The sequence below is a fragment of the Balaenoptera musculus genome, chromosome 14 (assembly GCF_009873245.2).
Source record: "Balaenoptera musculus isolate JJ_BM4_2016_0621 chromosome 14, mBalMus1.pri.v3, whole genome shotgun sequence".
Taxonomy (NCBI): domain Eukaryota; kingdom Metazoa; phylum Chordata; class Mammalia; order Artiodactyla; family Balaenopteridae; genus Balaenoptera; species Balaenoptera musculus.
The window spans coordinates 40,981,311-41,002,511 of record NC_045798.1 but is presented as its reverse complement, the minus strand read 5'-3'; the positions used below and the strand labels follow the sequence as shown (position 1 = coordinate 41,002,511).

Below are 21,201 nucleotides of genomic sequence, written 5' to 3'. Positions count from 1 at the left end.
GTGTAAACTGTTCAACCTCAAACAAATCATCCAGCCTCAACGGCCTCACCTGTGAAACGAGGAAAACAATCTCATTTGAGGAAAATTTACTGTGCGTATGTTATGCCAAGAATAGTAAGACGTGGGGCCGATCTTCAAGCCCAAAGGAAATACAGGAAACACAAACAAGGTGGCAAAAGCCATCAAGTCGGTTTAAAAATAAATATTTTTTGTTATGAAAGTAATTCACATGTGCTCACTGCAAACAACAACAACAACAACAACAAAGTCCTTTGGATAACAGAATAAATGAAAAAGTAGTATAGGAGGGACTTCCCTGGTGGTCCAGTGGTAAAGAACCCACCTTCCAATGCAGGGGACACGGGTTCGATCCCTGGTCCGGGAACTAAGATCTCACATGCCGCGGGGCAACTAAGCCCTCATGCCCCAACTACTGAGCTCGCGCACCTCAACGAGAGCCCGCGCACCTCAACGAGAGCCCGCACACCACGTCTACTGAGCCCACCCACCCTGGAGCCTGTGCACCACAACTAGAGAAGAGAAGAGGAACAAAAACCCCGCATGCCGCAACTAGAGAGAAGCCCACGCATCACAACGAAGAGCCCAAGCGCCACAGTGAAAGATCCTGCATGCCTCAACCAAAAAGATCCCGTGTGCCGCAACTAAGACCCAACGCAGCCAAAAATAAATAAATAAAATAAATAAGTAATAAATAAATCTTTAAAAAAATAGCATAGGAAAATAAACAGAGAGGATGGGGTAATTCACTATAAAGAAATTCAAATGAGACAAAGTACAAGAGCTCTTTCGAAAGTCAGAAGCACTAACAAATTCACACAGACTCACTCCTACCTGGAGCTCAGGTGAGTGTGTACCCACACCCACTTCTGGGCCACCTGATCAAGGGGTGGGGGAGGACCACCTACAACAAACATCTCCAAGGAGGGGTTGTTCCAAAACAATTATCAATCAACAAAGTTTAAGAAATGGATCCCAACAAAGAGTAAATTTTTCATAGTTTTATAACCTAAAGGGTTTCTGAAAGGCAAATGAAGCACATTTTTAGTTATGTCTGTTTGTTTGAGACAAATACTGAGCTATTCATAAAGCAAATGACCACTACATGTGTTTATTAGAACCTGAGGTTCTCATGTCTGTCAATTTCCTTTCACTATCCATATTACATTCAATAAATTATACGGCATCAGGAAGAACCAAGAGTGCTGTTAAAAATCTATGATATGTAAAGCAACTATACTCCAATAAAAATTAATAAAGAAAACAAAACACAAAAAAATCTATGATAAACAGGATTAAATAGCTGATTAATATCAACTTTTTAAGAGAATAGGAAAAGGTCACGAAGGTAATTTGTGAAGGAAACACAGTTTATGGGTAAAATATAAAATTAAGTTCAGCTTCACTAAAACAACAACAAAAAACAAAGCAAAGAACATGGGAATGTCCAAGAGAAACTGGTTAAATAAATTATGGAATCTTCACATGATAAACTAATGTTTTTAAAATTATATTTTGAAACTCTGAGCTATAGGAAAAATATGTGAATTATAATCTAAAAGGGAAAAGTAGGATACAAAACACCACAGATTCAATTTTTTAAAGAAAGATAAAGATAAAAACAGAACATTTGCAATAAAGAGTGATTTTCTCCAAGTAGTGAGATTAGAAATGACTTGCTTTTTCACTATTTTATATTTTCCAAATTTTCTAAAGCAATATTTAGTAATTTTACAATCAGAGTAATTTTAAAAATAAATAGTACTAACTGATGATTCTGAATTTCATGAGGGCAGGGACCATGGCCTGGATTTGCTCACGGAACACAGTGCTTAGCATTGTATGTGCTCTATCATTATTTGTTGAATGGACCCATGAATGAACATGTGAAGGACAGATTAATATAAAGTTTCCCCGACATCCTTTACCCTGATTCCCCAAACATTTTACTACATTTGATTTATCCTTTTCTCTCAACAGATATTTTCTTAATGGCTAAAATGAGGTCCTTAGAAAAGTCCTTGAGCCTCAGGAAAAAGTAGTCCAAGATCACAGAAAACACCAGAGCTCCCGTCTTGACCAAAGAGGTCCAGCTCCTCCCGTTGCTCTTTTACATATACGTGAGTGTGCCACTCCAAATGGGGGATTTTACATCACTGTGTTATAGAAAATTCACATGAGCTTTGAGCCCTCAACCATATAAGTAAGATAGTTATTGGGAGAGTCCTGAGATGAGACTTAAAGAGAAAAAAAAAAAACTGGATCAAAAGGAAAAGGCCATAGTACAACCATAAAACACATTTTAAAAGAAGATAATTACTAGGAAGCCCACATTTTGGAGGTCACAATAAAAGTTAATTCTACTTCTGACTTGAGCCAAAGAGAAGAAACAAAGCAGCCTCAAGTATGAGACGGAGACAGAGAGAGACAAGAAAGAAAGAAAAGGGACAGGAAAATTGGCTGCCGGTAATCCAGAAAGAAGAGTGTATGTTATCACTTAGCGGCAACATACCCTTTTTCATCTCAGGTTTGGAAGAAAATGCTTTTCTCATTGTGAATTTTAGTCAATTTCCTTTTTGAATTTTCACTCTTTCAAGTAAATCCTATCTACCAAAGAGGCAGGTTTCTGCCATCAGCATCAGAGACATAAAACCACATTAAAGGAAGAATTAGTGTCAAAGTTAATCTTACAGCAAGCTCTGAGAACCTCAATTCCAGTCTATGCCACTCAAGATATTAAAGCTACAAAATCCTGGAAAACATTTGTCTTGGGCAAACTAAGTAAGAAATCAGTTTATATTCCTCATTAAGGGTTGTTAAAATGTAGGTCATTCAAGTATGTTAGGAAGTCTCTAGTACGCACTCAGGCCTTCAATAACAATTTTCTGAGTAACTTAAACTGGTTATATTTCACTTTAAAGGGTTATTATCACAACTTGATTCCCACAAAGAAGAAAAAAAAAACCCATCAATCTATCAATCTGTCTAAGGCACTGGTAATATCTCTAAGTATGACAGACTATCTGGATACAAGAGGACGAAACAGATTTTGGAATTAAAACGTCTCTACTAAACCCACATTAAGCACATGTGGTTTCAATTTCTCAAGTAATAAATCAGGATCACGTCCCAAAGAGATGCCACATGTTTTCAAAGACTGAAATACAAGGTGTTCTTAATAAATAAATAAATTAATTAATTAATTAATAAAAGGTATTACCAATTGTGTCCACTGAATAGCAAAAGCCATTAAAAACAATGCTTCAGCATACCTGACAATTCTTGCTTTACAAATGAGAGCACAGCCAAGTAAACTTGACAGTCAGCTATGATTATCTGCCTCTGAAGCCGATCAACCATAGAAGGGGTGGATTTTCGGACATCAACCTGTTTGGTGGGAAGAAAGTACACACCGATAAATCACACCCAAGAACAATATTCCTTCCAAACAACTATTACTTTATTGTGCAAAATAATTTCATGCAGGGAGTGTGAAACAGCAGTTGCTGAAATCCAAGACCAAATTTACACTCTGAGCCTGGTAGTTCTATCCTCCCCCATTAAGTCCAGCTTTATTTTGTTAACAATACATTGATGAAGAGGCTTGTAACTCAAAGACAAATACTCTAAATGACAGAAACTGAGTTCATGGGAAACATGAAAGCCCACACACAACTTCAGAGTTTTACCTTTCTGAAAACAACATAAGTTCTTACTTATCCAAAATAAAAAATCACTGAAGGAACAAAACATTGCCCCAGGTAAACAACCTGAAATGCCACTTTGCAGCCATCTGCCTTCAGGAAGGACCGATAGTATTAGGGTTCATTCCTTTGGTGCACGCAACCAAGATGTGAGGGTTGGAAACTGATTACATGTTAGTTAAGGAGAAAACACCCTGGAATTAAAAATTATCTTTGAATGAATCACAAATTGAACTTGAAATTTAAGTCATAATCTCTAAAGGTGACTACCTCTATAAAATATGAAAAAGTAAAACCAAAAAACCCTACTTTTTAATAAGATTTTGGTTTTCATCGTAAAGAATGCTAAACGAAGAAAATTTGCTCTGAAATAGAACAGTGCATTCTTAAACTTGAACAAAATAGGTTAGTTTTCATATGCTTTCACAGTGATATAAGAAATGATAGGATTTTTCCAAATATGACAAAAGTATACATAATATACATAACAAAATGGTTGGCTTCTCTTTTTTCTAGATTAGCAGAATTCACCATGGTCACTCTTGTTCCTGATCTAGTTCCAGCACCCATTACCCTGTTTGCTTAAGCAAATGTCAATCTATTGATGCTTCTGTTTTCTCTGCTTGTAGTAACATCTACTCTGCAAGGCTGTTGGAAGGGCTAATGAGATACTGTAGGTGAAAATGCTTTTTAAGCAAGGACCCATTACAAATGTTGATTATTAACGTATGTGCTGGGCCTGGTACTAGATACTGAGCACAGACATGTAAATTAGCTTACAGTCTAATGAGGGAACGCTGACGACCACGTAATGCAGAAAATGCTCTGAAGGATGAAGTACAAGGAACTATGGGAACCTGTAGGAGACACACTAACAGGCTTGGGGGCTCAGACAAGAGTCTCTGGAGAAAATGACATCTAGGAAGAACTAAAGAATGGATATAAACCAGGTCAAGAGGCAGATGAATGTTCCAGGCAGAGGATAAGTCAATGACAAGTGAGCCACATTAAGGAGTTTGGATTTTAGTGCAATGGCAGTGGTAGGGGGCGGGGACACTGAAAATGAAATCAGCGATGTATAATTTGCTGATTTATATTTATATTATATTTATATTTATAATATATAATATTAAATATATATTTATATTATACATCAGCGATGTATAATACATCTTAGTGACTGTATTTTGGAGAAGAATTACAGAACAGTGAGACTGGAGGCAGAAACGCCAGTGAGGGTTTGTCTTAGGCAAGTGGAGATAGTGGCTGGCCCAGGGCATTGGCAGGGAAAGTAGATGAATTCAGGACGTATTTAACAAAGAGTCAACAGGACTTGGTCACTGACTGATGTACAGTTTGGAGAAACGAGAAATCAAGGAGAACTGTGGTGTTCTCTTCTTCTGGAGTGTCAGGAGACAGTACTCTGGGCCCATCAGTGGCTTCCTTATGGCGGACACCATAAGCAAGAGCAGAGGTGAAGCCACCTGGAGTGACATATAGGAGCAGAAATGACAGGTGGCTTTTGCTGACTGTAACCGACAGACTGATTTGTCAACTAAACAAGTGACACATGTGACTCCCCTGGGTGCTCCAGAAACATCAGAGATAGGAGGATGCCTCTCAAAGTCTAGAACTTTTGCACTGAAAGGTGAAAGAAAAATCAGGAAAAGTGGATTATGGTATCATTGTGACTTTATTTATAACCAAAGGCTGGGGAGCCCTGGGCTTTAAAAGGAGGTAACAGCTAAATTCCTGAATTATGCCAATGCAACATATCTGAAATACATATATGAAAACCTACAAAAGCCCTTGCAGCATGGTCCACTGTGGAAGAAGATAATTTTAAGATACCAAAAGAACATGCACTGAAAAGCTCTAATGATTAAAGGGGTTTCTATTGCTTTAAGAAACATGCTTTACATAATCAAAAGCTGTAAGAAACATTTAGTGCTTTAGCCATGTTCTAAACACCAAAAACCAAGTAAATAAACAATGTTCTAAGTAAGCAGCACATAGTTCATAACTTAAAGACATAGTACTTACATTCTTCTTAATTTTATTCTTGATTGTTTCAATTACTCCAATCTCTTCACTTTCACACAGCTTTTCTGTGGTTTTTAAGTCATCACATGCCAACTGCATTTTTTCTTCCTCAAATGTCATCATGGCATTCTTCCAATAAAGAAATAAGGAAAGAATGAATCAGTAAGTGTCTGAAAATTTAGGCCAATTTATTACAACACAACTCCAAACTAGGGGGAAAAACCATCTAAATGATTTATTGCCAGTAAAAGAATCAGAATGTTACAGTATACCCTATTCATTAAAAAAAAAAACCTATAATCTCAATATGAAATAAGAACATACCTCTATTACACCAGCATGAAAAAATGTATGGTAACAAATGTCCTTGCAATTACTGTTCTACATTTTCTTGTTATTAAACACAGTAACAAAAAAAATTATACAATTTCTGACTGGTCCACTTAATTCAGTTTTTAGAACACAGCCTCACTAAAAGCACTTTCTACCCACGCATGGATCCCTGGGTTCATCAAGGACAGCACAAAATGCTAATGAAACATCAGCTAGTAGGTACTACTTTGAAAATTATCAATCTTTTCAGGGACAGCAATTCCAATGGGCTCACTTGTAAGGAACCCATTTTTTATTGTCCCCAGTGAAAAATTCCACTGACAGCTTGTTTCCAAGCACCTGATCCTGGTAGATTTTTTCAGGTCACATTTGACTGGTAGAAATGATCCCTTGCTTTGTGACCACCTAGAGGGGTGGGATAGGGAGGGTGGGAGGGAGATGAAAGAGGGAGGGGATATATGTATACGTACAGCTGATTCACTTTGTTATAAAGCAGAAACTAACACACCACTGTAAAGCAATTATACTCCAATAAAGATGTTAAAAAAAAAAAAAAATGATCCCTTCTCTGCTGAAAACCTGCTACTTTCTCCCAGAAGAACTGAGGTTTCTGAGATGAACGGGCTACAAGGGCAGAGACAGGACACCAGGTTCTTGGAAGGACCTAATTAAAAGCATCCAATTTTCTACATTGCCCAATTTATTTTAAAACCTAACTGCAACCCATTCTCTCAATTCCTAAATATTAATATTCAAAAATGCAAAAGTAACCGATAAACTTTAAATCTGCTAATTTAACTTGTCTTCCAGTCCACATTTATTCAATAATTTTAAAGCAAACCTTTATTATCCAAAGTCTGACTTTTTTTTTCTTTTCAACTCTAATGCAGTTTTAATTTTTGGAAAGGTCTTTCAATTATATTTTTATTTTAAAAAGGATTTTGGTTGGAAAAAATATAATGCTCTAGAAGATATAAGCATTTAATCTTTAAAATTAGGGAAGGGTATCTCATAAGTGTTGGTTAATAGGCAAAAATTTTATTCCAGTCTTAAACTGTAAAAGATCTTCTACAATAGTGTATCTGTACAGCAGGTAACCCCTAAAAGACATACATATTTGTTTCCCTCCCACCAAAACCTCTTCCCACATCAACTTACCAAGAAACTGACAAAGCTGGCTCCAAAACTCATTAATGGGCTACGATTTCTGTTAAGAAAACAAAATAAAATTATTTTTATTGTGAAATTTTATTTTTAAAACATTTGATATATCAGGATCACTATATATTCCCAAAAATTGGACAGAAGTCGTTAAGGTCTTCAAGCCAATTAAATTACCCTAAGAAAAAAGTAAAAGAGGCAAGAAGTTCACAGGTCTGTCCACCAGGATAGAATCTCCCCCGCACCTGATTCTTCAAAGCAAGGAGAACAAGAAAGTCACATTATAATTGACATTGCTTTAGTAAACCAATCCAACATCTGAAAACACGTGGCTAAAGGAAGATGATTAATATTCATTTTTTTTAAATTTTATTTATTATTTTTGGCTGTGCCACATGTGGGATCTTAGTTCCCCAACCAGGGATTGAACCCACAGCCCGGGCAGTGGAAGCGCAGAGTCTTAACCACTGGACCGCCAGGGAAGTCCAATATTCATTTTTTTTTAATTTTTATAAATTTTAAAAATTGAAGTATAGTTGATTTACAATGTTTCAGGTGTACAGCAAAGTGATTCACTTCTACGTATATTCTTTTTCAGATTCTTTTCCAGTATAGGTTATTACAAGATATTGAATATAGTTCCCTGTGCTATACAAGTCCTTGTTATCTATTTTATATGTAGTAGTATGTATCTGTTAATCACAAATTCCTCATTTATCCCTCCCCCCCTTCCCCATTTGGTAGCCATAAATTTGTTTTCTATGTTTGTGAGTATTTCTCTTTTGCAAATAAGTTCATTTGTATCGTTTTTTAGATTCCACATACAAGTGACATCATGATATTAATATTCATTTTTAAAATGCAAAACGTGTTAAAAACTTTCCACACATAAATTAAGTATTATTTTCAGAGTAGATCAAAGGGTTTTACCACTAAGCCAGACCTGGCAAACTCACTTATCCCATCCAGAGAACTTTAAGAATACCTCCCTAGAGTCAGTCATCACCCTGCTGTAATACACAGTCATTATCCAATTTTATATGTAAACCAAAAATATGAAGCCAAGTCAAACTAATACTAATTCAAAGAATATGAAAATATAAACATTCTGCTTCAAATTCACAACCAGTACAAAATTCCAAATCTCTGTGGATGGCGCTAAAGGAGAAAGCAAGTTGTAACTGCCTTCTTAAAAATAATTGTACTGCTTTCGTTATTATGTAAATAATATATGGTCATTATAAAAAAAAAAAAAAGCCAAGAACAATGTATTTAGTCAATCCCCTACTGGAGATTTAGTTTAAGTCCAAGGTGACCATGTGTGTATTTGGTGGATGTGTGTATGGGAAGAAGAGTGTGCACATTTAGATGGATATATGCATACGTACGTACACACATATACCACACGCTCAGAGGAACATCTTTGTACATGTAATCTGCAGGGAGTCCAAATGTATTCTTGGGATAAACTACTAGAGGTAGCACTGCAGGGTCAAGTGGGATGCACATCCGTTTTCCTCTTGGATGGTGGGGGTTATGCTGGGGGCAGGGGCGGGGATCAGGAACTCAAATGATTTGGAATGTTAACCCTCTGCTACAATTTTTTTCCATCTGCTTGGTACCTACTCAAATTCTACAGTGAAGAAGAGCTTGTTTACCCCCACTGCATAGGGTATTAAACCTCCAAGAATTAGGAAGGTGTCGTGACGGGTGAAGAATCCCGCACCAGCGCTCACACCCACGAACCAGCTCCAGCAGCACCTCCCCAAGCACGCGGCCCAGGCTCCATCCTCCCAACTCTGCACCTGATCAGACGTCAGTTCTCCACTCCGGGGCTCTCCCCGGACGTGCCATTACAGGCTTCCACCCGCTACATTATAACCTGGTTTGTGTATGAGGGTCCCCTCTAGAATGCTCTCTTCTGCCTCTTCTCCCTCACCATTATGCCTTACACACAGCAGGCATCCAACAAACATGAATCAGTGAAGGAATGAAAGAGCTCTGCCTTTCAGGAACGTTTCAATCGAGAGCTGAGCAGCCCAGCTTCCCCGTCTTCACCCGCTTAGCCATTAGCCATTTGAGAAATGAAAAGACGCTGAATCGAGGGCCTAGTGCTGCTACATTTGCTTCTTGTTCTGGACTAAAATTAGGTTTCTGAGAGCCCAGGCTATTAATGATTCATGGTGCCCTAGCCTAGCCCTTAGTACTTCACATACCATCTTCTCATTTAAGTGACAAATCGGCCCCAGAGAAACATTTTTCCCTCCTTGAGGTACTGTCTCCATAAACCCCAGGGCACCTGGGTGCGTTAGCCACTCGATAATGAACTGACGGAGAAGCAGAACTCCTCGTGCTGCAACGTTACCTGGTGCTGTAAGAGCTTCATCTAACAAGGTTCACTTGTTTCCTTCACCTGATTTTATTTTATTTTTTTAACTCAACATGACCCAGGTGATCCTACATTAACTTATCTCCTCTAAATCAATTGTGGCCCACACATGTGTTTCTACATAAAACGTATTCAATTTGGAGATTTGGGAAGGTTTCCAAAGAGTACAAGGATCATTACTTCAACACTGATGCTGGGGGGATCATTACTTCAACACCGATGCGGGGGGGCGGAGAAGGAAGAGGCTCACACTGGGAACCAATGACCAGCACAAGGGTGGAGGTGGGGAGCGAGGTATCAGGTAAAGGTTGAGTATAAAGGTAAAGCATTAAAACCAAAAGACAAACCTTTCTAAATACCAGAAGTTACATAAAGGAGGTGGGGGGCAAGTGAAATAGACCACCTCGTGAAAACCTCACTTATTTAAAAGAAGGGAGGATCTAAATCCATATATATACGTGCAATATTGAAAAAAAAATAATGGTAAGTTAACCCATAAACATGTTTTTTAATGGATACTGACAAAGCGAGGGAGGGATAGGGAAGAAGAAACAAGGATAGAAACGAACCTTCTTTGTATATACCTCTTGTTTTGTAGATTTGACTTTGGAACCATGTAAATATTGTATATGTCATAATATCAAATTTTAATAATGCAATCCCTAAAAATTCAAATGTAAAGTGAATTAAATGTACCTAAATGCAAACCCAATTGGTAAAATAACCACACAGAGTAGAAGTATTCCAAACGACTTTAAAATACAGTAATCTGACAGCACATCCCTATTATGAAATACCCTTAAAAACAGACCCCAGAAGATTGCAAAAAAAGCTTTTGTTTTCAGTAATCATATTTTTACCAGTCAAGTTGGTACCATTATTCTACAGCTGTTGGGTATGTAGTTTGTGATAAAACAATGCATAAGTACGTTGGTGTTTTTTGAAACCAAGGATTTTGTGCACAGGAAAAAGGATAAAGTTAATTCAAAGCCTAGAAACAATGACCACCCAGTAGTATTCAGCATGGTCCGGCACCCTCTCTAAATACATTAAGTAAAAGATCCACAAAGAGATGGCTGACTCAAGCTCAGGGGCAAGAAATGTTCAACAGCCTTGAATATTGTGTTATAACAGAAAGCAAGGAAGTTTAAAAACTACATTAGGCTCTTGAAGAGGTTCAAGCCAAAGATGTTAACAATTTGATCACCAATGCGGTAAAAACAGCAATGGTTTGAAATATCAAGTAATTTAAAACCATAAATTCATAATGATAATTTTTAGTTAAAAAACAACTCAACAACTCACTGGTTGCCTATGGAGGATCCTAGAGAACCAATTCAACAACTCACTGGTTGCCTATGGAGGATCCTAGAGAACCAATTCATTATTTTGAAAACTGTTAAAAAGGGGAAAGAATAGCATTTACCACACCTTTTCTCTATAAACTCAGAGTAACCAATCAGATGTGGGGTGGGCCCTTTACAAAAATGTCCTGGGCTAATAAATGAAAAGCAAATGATAGAATCAGAGTCTCTCGTTTTGTAGCTGCTCCTAATCAATTAATGGATACAGACAGTGATCATAAAGACAGGGGACAATATTAAACCGATACCATCAGCAAAATCCAAGCTGTGGGAGATTCTACAGGACAAAGATGCTAGTTTCTTCAACAACAATAAAAAAAATGTAAGGGTGAAAAAAGAGACTGAAAGGGAGCTTGTAAAATATAAAACAACTGGGACATAAGAGACATAAAACAACAAATACACTGCATGTATCCACACACATATACATAAACACATATATACACATACACTAGCAACAATTAGAAAATGAAACTTAAAAAATTATCATTCACAATAGCATGAAAATATTAATAGCTAAGGATAACTCTAACAAAAATGTGCAACACTGCTTCACTGAAAACTCAAGACATTGCTAAGGAAAATGAAAACTCTAAAACAGCCTTTTGCAACAGTGGCATTCTTAACATTTGGGGCCAGATAATTTTGTTGGGTGCGGGGGGCGGGCTGCACTGTGCACTGTAGGATGTTGAGTAGCATCTCTGTCCTCTACCTACACGATGACAGGAGCACAAGCCACTGCCTCCGTCCCCCCACCCCCCAAGGTGTGACAACCAAAATGTCTCTAGACACTGCCAAACATCCTACTGGGGCAAAATCAACCCTGGTTGTGAACCAGTAGCCTAAATAACGAGATATACAATTCTTATGGATTGGAAGACTCATTACTGCTGAGATATTATCTTCTCTTAAACTGAACTGTAGCTCCAATGCAATCTCAAGCAAAATCCCGGGGTGTGTGTGTGTGTGTGTGTGTGTGCATGCGTGCGTGCGCGTGTGTGTTTCGAAAGGTTGATTCTAAAATCTACATGGAAAAGCAAAATACTTAGAAAGGCCAAATCAAATTTAAAGAAGACCAACAAAGCTGTCTCAAGCAAAATCCGTGTGTGTGTGTGTGTGTGTGTGTGTGTGTGTGTGTGTGTGTGTGTGTGTGTGTGTTGACAGGTTGATTCTAAAATCTACATGGAAAAGCAAAATACTTAGAATGGCCAAATCAAGTTTAAAGAAGATCAACAAAGCTGGAGACCTACATTACCCAATATCAACACAATTAAAATTAAGCATTTCTGGTCACTCATAAGAGACTGAAAAAGGCAAATACACATATCAAACAAAGAGCTCATCTTGAGAATACATACATAAAGAACACCCATAAATCAGTACAAAATGACTGGCAACCCAGTAAAAAAAAAAAAAAAAAGGGCAGTCTTAATAGGCACTTCACAAGAGAGGATATCCAAAAGTTAATAAGCATATTAAGAAGTGCTGAAAAGCACTCATTATCAGGGTAATACAAACTAAAACCAAAATGAGATACCACTATATGCTTATCAGACTGGCCATAGTTATAAGGATTGATAATACCAAGTGGTAACGAGGATGTGGAGTAACTGGAGTCTCAAACGCTGCTTAGCATTATCTATTAAGGCTGTGAGCCTGCTCTACTAAAACTCACCCACATGCCTGATCTACTGAGCACATGCTTATCGACGATTTAGTAACTTCACTCCTAAGTACATATGTACAACAGAATTGAATTATTATGCCCCTAAAAGACATGCATGGTTTTTAATAGTCTTATCCTTAGTAGCCTCAAACTGGAAACAATTCAAATGTCCATCAACAGGAGAACAGATCAAATAATTGCAGCATATTCATTCAGTGGAATAGTTCATAGCTATGAAAAAGAACTACTGCTAAATGCAAAAACATGAATTAATCTCATAGATGTAATGTTGAGTGAAGGAAGCCAGACACAAGAGAGTATATACTGAATGATTCCATTTATATGAAGCTCAAAACCACTATTCTGACCTCTAATGATGACAGAGTTCAGAACACTGGTACCATTGGGGGGATACTGGGAGCCCAAGGAAGGATGCTGGAATGTTGGAAATATCCTTTATCTGGATGTAAGTAGTTACACTGTGATATTTACATATGTATACATTCTTATATGGAAAGTTTTTCCTTATGAAAAAGAAAAAATTAAAAAGAAAAATTAAATCAGATAAATGATCATTGATGGGTATTTGATTATATTAGTGAATTAGTATTAATTTTTTAGGTATAGAAGTGGTATTATACTACATTTTAAGGACTATTTTTTTTAGAGATGTATATGGTAGCATTTATAGATAAAATGATGACTGAGCTTTGTTTCAAAAATAATTCGAGATAGGAGAATTAAAAGTGACCAGAAGTATAGATAAAACATGATTTCCCATGACTTGATAATGATTAAGGCTGGCTGACTGGAACATGGCAATTGACTAAACTATTTTATATACTTCGGAAGATGTAGGCTATTGTTCAAAATAAAAAGTTAAAAAACAAACATAAAAATGCTCCCCAAAGGTGATGTCTTTTGAAATCCTTTGATGAGAAGGACTTTAATGGTCACTGCCATAGTCTGCTTTTTGAAAATGAACCACCAGTAATGAAATGGCTTAAAATTTTCTCTCTGTATGAAGACTCTCCCAAAGGTAGGAAAATTTGAAAATACAAAGAAGCAACGGATGGTCTTTTTCTAAATTTATGAACATTGCCATGGAAATTTTAAAAAACAAAGCTTCTCCAGCAGATTAAAAATTGGACTGATGAAGATTTTGTTTCTTAAAACACTGTGGGAGGGAATGTACACATTTGATTCTCAAAGGAATATTTTTCCATTAAATAAATGGGCATAATTACAAGAAGACAGTCCCTAACCAAATATGTTTCTTCAAATGTAATTTTATCCCCCAAACATAGTGGCATTTTCCATTTTTCTGAAAATGTTCTATATTCATATAATGTTGACTTTTCTCCCCTTCAAATGTGTGGGGAGGCTGGACTTCATATATTACCAAGGAAATCCGGGGCCATGTGACCCTAATCAGTCCATGGTAGTCACCTCATCTCATTGCAGCCCTGAGACCTCAAACCTGAGGACTGAAGAAACAGTCACCTAAATTCACACCCCCTACGCTGACTGCTCTTAAAAGGCCTGTGCCTTTTCTGTGACCCATGCTGTTTTAAAAATCACGGTCCCAGAGGATCACGGGGGTCAACTTCGTACAATCACCAATCAAGGCACCATTAAATGCTTCTCCAGAAGCCTCACACCATTCCTTCAGAAACAACTTTTGCTAACAGGACAAGTGATATCCTCTGCTCTGTCTGATATTTCCAAAAATGGGCTTTAAGGAGACTAAACTGATTCAGTATTTCACTTTTCTTTCTAAAAGTAAAGTAAAATAATGTCAACAGAAGAAAAAAGCTAAGTCCATGAAGCCATTCATTGCACCATTATCCAGAATAAGGAAAACCTGGGTTTAAAAAAAACAACTGTCTACATAGAGGAAAAGCTTCATGACATTGGATTTGGCAATGATTTCTTTGCTATGACACCAAAGCACAGGCAACAAAAGTAGAAGTAGGTAAGTTGGACTACATTAAAATAAAACATTTCTGTGCAAGAGACATAATCAACAAAGTGAAAAGGCAACCTATGGAATGGCAGAAAATATTTGCAAATCACACCTGAAAAAAGAGTTAATGTCCAGATTATATAAAGAACTCCTACAACTCAACAAAAAAAGCAAACAACCCGATTAAAAAGTGGGTAAAGGACATGAACAGATATTTCTCCAAAGATGATATACAAGAGCCAATAAGCACATGAAAAGATGCTTAACATCACTAATCATTAGGGAAATGCCAAAGCCACGAGATACCACATCACACCCATTAGAATGGATACTATCAAAATAGCAGAAAATACACAGGTGTTGGCAAGGATATGGAGACATTAGAATCACTGTGCACTGTTAGTGGGAATGTAAAATGATGCAGCCACTATGGAAATCAGTATAATGGCTCCACCAAAAAATTAGAAATAGAATTACCACATGACCCAGTAACTCCACTTATGGGTATATACCCAAAAGAACTGAAACGAGAAACTCAAACAGATTTTTGTACACCCATATTCTAGCAGCATTATTCATAATAACCAAAAGGTGGAAGCAACCCGAGTGTCCAACGATGGATAAACGGATAAACAAAACGTGGTGTATATATACAATGAAATATTATTCGGCCTTAAAAAGGAAGGAAATTCTGACACATGCTGCAACATGAATGAACCTTGAGGACATTATGCTAAGCGAAATAAGCCACTTACAAAACGAAAAGTACTGTATGATTCCACAGAAGGTACCTAGAGCAATCGAATTTACAGACAGGATGTAGGGTGGCTGCCAGGGTCTGCAGGGGAGGAGAGAATGAGCTGTTGTTTAAGGGGTATAAAGTTTCAGTTCTGCAAGCTGCAAAGAGGTATGGGATGCACACCAACTGTGAATGTACTACACACTCAACTGTGCTCCTAACAATGGCTAAGATAGTAAACTTTGTTATGTATATTTTACAATTGAAAATTTTTTGAAAATGGAAAGAAGTCTACAATAGAAAAAAATGACTCATAAAAAAAACAGGTGGAATATTACAACCTAGAAAAATCCCTGACAGAATTTAATATGAAAACAAAAGCTGTGTGTACACTCTGTTCCAATATGTATAGACAATAAAAAAATGAGTATTTGTTGTGAGGGGTAATAAGATTAAAGGTGATTTTGTCAATGATAAATGTGTGTACACGGCGGAATAAAGTCACGACTGAAGCTGCACTACTAATCATCATCTCTGCCTCAATAATGTCACCATAGACATTCTCTCTACATTTAATCTTTTAGAGAGGAAAGTGCATCATTTAAGTCAATTTACTTGTTCTAAATACTCCCTGTGATTCAGTTGTTTCTTTGATACAATTTCTCAACAGAATATATCATCCAGCCAATCAAACAGAATAATGGGGCGACTCTATAACAAAATAGTCAAAGCCTGCTTACGTGGCAGTGAGCTATTCACTTAGCGACTAGCTGTGTCCCGCTGTGGCTCAGAGCACCATTAACAAAAGGCTGATAGAGAAATGCCCCAAAAGAAGGAGAGAAAGACACTTAATATATGAGGTTACTCCCCAAACAGTCTGATTTTCCAAAAACAAATGCAAATGATTTGGGCATTGCTTTTTATATTACCTATATAAGCCTTGTAAATAAGATTTTAAATGCATCCCTTTCAAAATAAAAGAGAGGAAGCCAGGGCTTCCCAGGTGGCGCAGTGGTTGAGAAATCCCCTGCCAACGCAGGGGACACGGGTTCGAGCCCTGGTCTGGGAAGATCCCACATGCCGCAGAGCGACTAGGCCCGTGAGCCACAATTGCTGAGCCTGCGCGTCTGGAGCCTGTGCTCCGCAACAAGAGAGGCCGCGATAGTGAAAGGCCCGCGCACCGCGATGAAGAGTGGCCCCCGCTTGCCGCAAATGGAGAAAGCCCTGGCACAGAAACGAAGACCCAACACAGCCATAAATATAAAAATAAATAAATAAATTTATAAAAAAAAAAAAAAAAGAGAGGAAGCCAGTAGGACATCAAAAAGAACCACACACAAAGCTAGACAAGATGAAAAGGCAGAGGGCTATGTACCAGATGAAGGAACAAGAAAAAACCCCAGACAAACAACTAAATGAAGTGGAGATAGGCAACCTTCCAGAAAAAGAATTCAGAATAATGACAGTGAAGATGATCCAGGACCTCGGAATAAGAATGGAGGCAAAGATTGAGAAGATGCAAGAAATGATTAACAAAGACCTAGAAGAATTAAAGAACAAACAAACAGAGATGACCAATACAATAACTGAAATGAAAACTACACTAGAAGGAATCAATAGCAGAATAACTGAGGCAGAAGAACGGATAAGTGACCTGGAAGACAGAATGGTGGAATTCACTGCTGCGGAACAGACTAAAGAAAAAAGAATGAAAAGAAATGAAGACAGCCTAAGAGACCTCTGGGACAACATTAAACGCAACAACATTCGCATTATAGGGGTCCCAGAAGGAGGAGAGAGAAAGGACCAGAGAAAATATTTGAAGAGATTATAGTCGAAAACTTCCCTAACATGGGAAAGGAAATAGCCACCCAAGTCCAGGAAGCGCAGAGAGTCCCATACAGAATAAACCCAAGGAGAAACACGCCGAGACACATAGTAATCAAAGTGGCAAAAATTAAAGACAAAGAAAAATTATTGAAAGCAGCAAGGGAAAAACGACAAATAACATACAAGGGAACTCCCATAAGGTTAACAGCTGATTTCTCAGCAGAAACTCTGCAAGCCAGAAGGGAGTGGCATGATATACTTAAAGTGATGAAAGGGAAGAACCTACAACCAAGATTACTCTACCCGGCAAGGATCTCATTTAGATTTGATGGAGAAATCAAAAGCTTTACAGACAAGCAAAAGCTAAGAGAATTCAGCACCACCAAACCAGCTCTACAACAAATGCTAAAGGAACTTCTCTAAGTGGGAAACACAAGAGAAGAAAAGGACCTACAAAAACAAACCCAAAACAATTAAGAAAATGGTCATAGGAACATACATATTGATAATTACCTTAAACGTGAATGGATTAAATGCCCCAACCAAAAGACATAGACTGGCTGAATGGATACAAAAACAAGACCCATATATATGCTGTCTACAAGAGACCCACTTTAGACCTAGGGACACATACAGACTGAAAGTGAGGGGATGGAAAAAGATATTCCATGCAAATGGAAATCAAAAGAAAGCTGGAGTAGCTATACTCATATCAGATAAAATAGACTTTAAAATAAAGAATGTTACAAGAGACAATGAAGGACACTACATAATGATCAAGGGATCAATCCAAGGAGAAGATATAACAATTATAAATATATATGCACCCAACATAGGAGCACCTCAATACATAAGGCAACTGCTAACAGCTATAAAAGAAGAAATCGACAGTAACACAATAATAGTGGGGGACTTTAACACCTCACTTACACCAATGGACAGATCATCCAAAATGAAAATAAATAAGGAAACAGAAGCTTTAAATGACACAATAGACCAGATAGATTTAATTGATATATATAGGACATTCCATCCAAAAACAGCAGATTACACGTTCTTCTCAAGTGCGCATGGAACATTCTCCAGGATAGATCACATCTTGGGTCACAAATCAAGCCTCAGTAAATTTAAGAAAATTGAAATCATATCAAGCATCTTTTCTGACCACAACGCTATGAGATTAGAAATGAATTACAGGGAAAAAAACGTAAAAAAGACAAACACATGGAGGCTAAACAATACGTTACTAAATAACCAAGAGATCACTGAAGAAATCGAAGAGGAAATCAAAAAATACCTAGAGAAAAATGACAATGAAAACACGACGACCCAAAACCTATGGGATGCAGCAAAAGCAGTTCTAAGAGGGAAGTTTATAGCTATACAAGCCTACCTAAAGAAACAAGAAAAATCTCAAGTAAACAATCTAACCTTACACCTAAAGAAACTAGAGAAAGAAGAACAAACAAAACCCAAAGTTAGCAGAAGGAAAGAAATTGTAAAGATCAGAGCAGAAATAAATGAAATAGAAACAAAGAAAACAATAGCAAAGATCAATAAAACTAAAAGTTGGTTCTTTGAGAAGATAAACAAAATTGATAAGCCATTAGCCAGACTCATCAAGAAAAAGAGGGAGAGGACTCAAATCAATAAAATCAGAAATGAAAAAGGAGAAGTTACAACAGACACTGCAGAAATACAAAGCATCCTAAGAGACTACTACAAGCAACTTTATGCCAATAAAATGGACAACCTGGAAGAAATGGACAAATTCTTAGAAAGGTATAACCTTCCAAGACTGAACCAGGAAGAAACAGAAAATATGAACAGACCAATCACAAGTAATGAAATTGAAACTGTGATTAAAAATCTTCCAACAAACAAAAGTCCAGGACCAGATGGCTTCACAGGTGAATTCTATCAAACATTTAGAGAAGCACTAACACCCATCCTTCTCAAACTCTTCCAAAAAATTGCAGAGGAAGGAACACTCCCAAACTCATTCTATGAGGCCACCATCACCCTGATACGAAAACCAGACAAAGACACTACAAAAAAAGAAAATTACAGACCAATATCACTGATGAATATAGATGCAAAAATCCTCAACAAAATACTAGCAAACAGAATCAAACAACACATTAAAAGGATCATACACCACGATCAAGTGGGATTTATCCCAGGGATGCAAGGATTCTTCAATATACGCAAATCAATCAATGTGATACACCATATTAACAAATTGAAGAATAAAAACCATATGATCATCTCAATAGATGCAGAAAAAGCTTTTGACAAAATTCAACACCCATTTCTGATAAAAACTCTCCAGAAAGTGGGCATAGAGGGAACCTACCTCAACATAATAAAGGCCACATATGACAAACCCACAGCAAACATCATTCTCAATGGTCAAAAACTGAAAGCATTTCCTCTAAGATCAGGAACGAGACAAGGATGTCCTCTCTCACCACTATTATTCAACATAGTTCTGGAAGTCCTAGCCACGGCAATCAGAGAAGAAAAAGAAATAAAAGGAATACAAATTGGAAAAGAAGAAGTAAAACTGTCACTGTTTGCGGATGACATGATACTATACATAGAGAATCCTAAAACTGCCACCAGAAAACTGCTAGAGCTAATTAATGAATATGGTAAAGTTGCAGGATACAAAATGAATGCACAGAAATCTCTTGCATTCCTATACACTAATGATGAAAAATCTGAAAGAGAAATTATGGAAACACTCCCATTTACCATTGCAACAAAAAGAATAAAATACCTAGGAATAAACCTACCTAGGGAGACAAAAGACCTGTATGCAGAAAACTATAAGACACTGATGAAAGAAATTAAAGATGATACCAACAGATGGAGAGATATACCATGTTCTTGGATTGGAAGAATCAACATTGTGAAAATGACTATACTACCCAAAGCAATCTACAGATTCAATGCAATCCCTATCAAATTACCAATGGCATTTTTTACAGAGCTAGAACAAATCATCTTAAAATTTGTATGGAGACACAAAAGACCCCGAATAGCCAAAGCAGTCTTGAGGGAAAAAAATGGAGCTGGAGGAATCAGACTCCCTGACTTCAGACTATATTACAAAGCTACAGTAATCAAGACAATATGGTACTGGCACAAAAACAGAAACATAGATCAATGGAACAAGATAGAAAGCCCAGAGGTTAACCCACGCACCTATGGTCAACTAATCTATGACAAAGGAGGCAAAGATATACCATGGAGAAAAGACAGTCTCTTCAATAAGTGGTGCTGGGAAAACTGGACAGCTACATGTAAAAGAATGAAATTAGAATACTCCCTAACACCATACACAAAAATAAACTCAAAATGGATTAGAGACCTAAATATAAGACTGGACACTATAAAACTCTTAGAGGAAAACATAGGAAGAACACTCTTTGACATAAATCACAGCAAGATCTTTTTTGATCCACCTCCTAGAGTAATGGAAATAAAAACAAAAATAAACAAGTGGGACCTAATGAAACTTCAAAGCTTTTGCACAGCAAAGGAAACCATAAACAAGATGAAAAGACAACTCTCAGAATGGGAGAAAATATTTGCAAATGAATCAACGGACAAAGGATTAATCTCCAAAATATATAAACAGCTCATTCAGCTCAATATTAAAGAAACAAACACCCCAATCCAAAAATGGGCAGAAGACCTAAATAGACATTTCTCCAAAGAAGACATACAGACGGCCACGAAGCACATGAAAAGCTGCTCAACATCACTAACTATTAGAGAAATGCAAATCAAAACTACAATGAGGTATCACCTCACTCCTGTTAGAATGGGCATCCTCAGAAAATCTACAAACAACAAATGCTGGAGAGGGTGTGGAGAAAAGGGAACCCTCTTGCACTGTTGGTGGGAATGTAAATTGATACAGCCACTATGGAGAACAATATGGAGGTTCCTTAAAAAACTAAAAATAGAATTACCATAT

At 37.2% G+C, this 21,201-nt stretch overlaps 1 protein-coding gene across 2 annotated transcripts in view; it reads right to left on the bottom strand.

Moving 5' to 3' along the window:
* Nucleotides 1-21,201, bottom strand: part of TTC39C (tetratricopeptide repeat domain 39C) — a 110,665-nt gene that overhangs the window by 49,966 nt on the left and 39,498 nt on the right. For both annotated transcript variants that reach the window (XM_036823561.1, XM_036823563.1), the window contains exons 2-4: nucleotides 7,257-7,305; nucleotides 5,766-5,894; nucleotides 3,291-3,405 (exon numbers count right to left, since the gene is read on the bottom strand). In XM_036823561.1, the coding sequence (XP_036679456.1) occupies nucleotides 3,291-3,405; nucleotides 5,766-5,894; nucleotides 7,257-7,305 (293 nt within the window). The remainder of the gene's footprint in view (nucleotides 1-3,290; nucleotides 3,406-5,765; nucleotides 5,895-7,256; nucleotides 7,306-21,201) is intronic.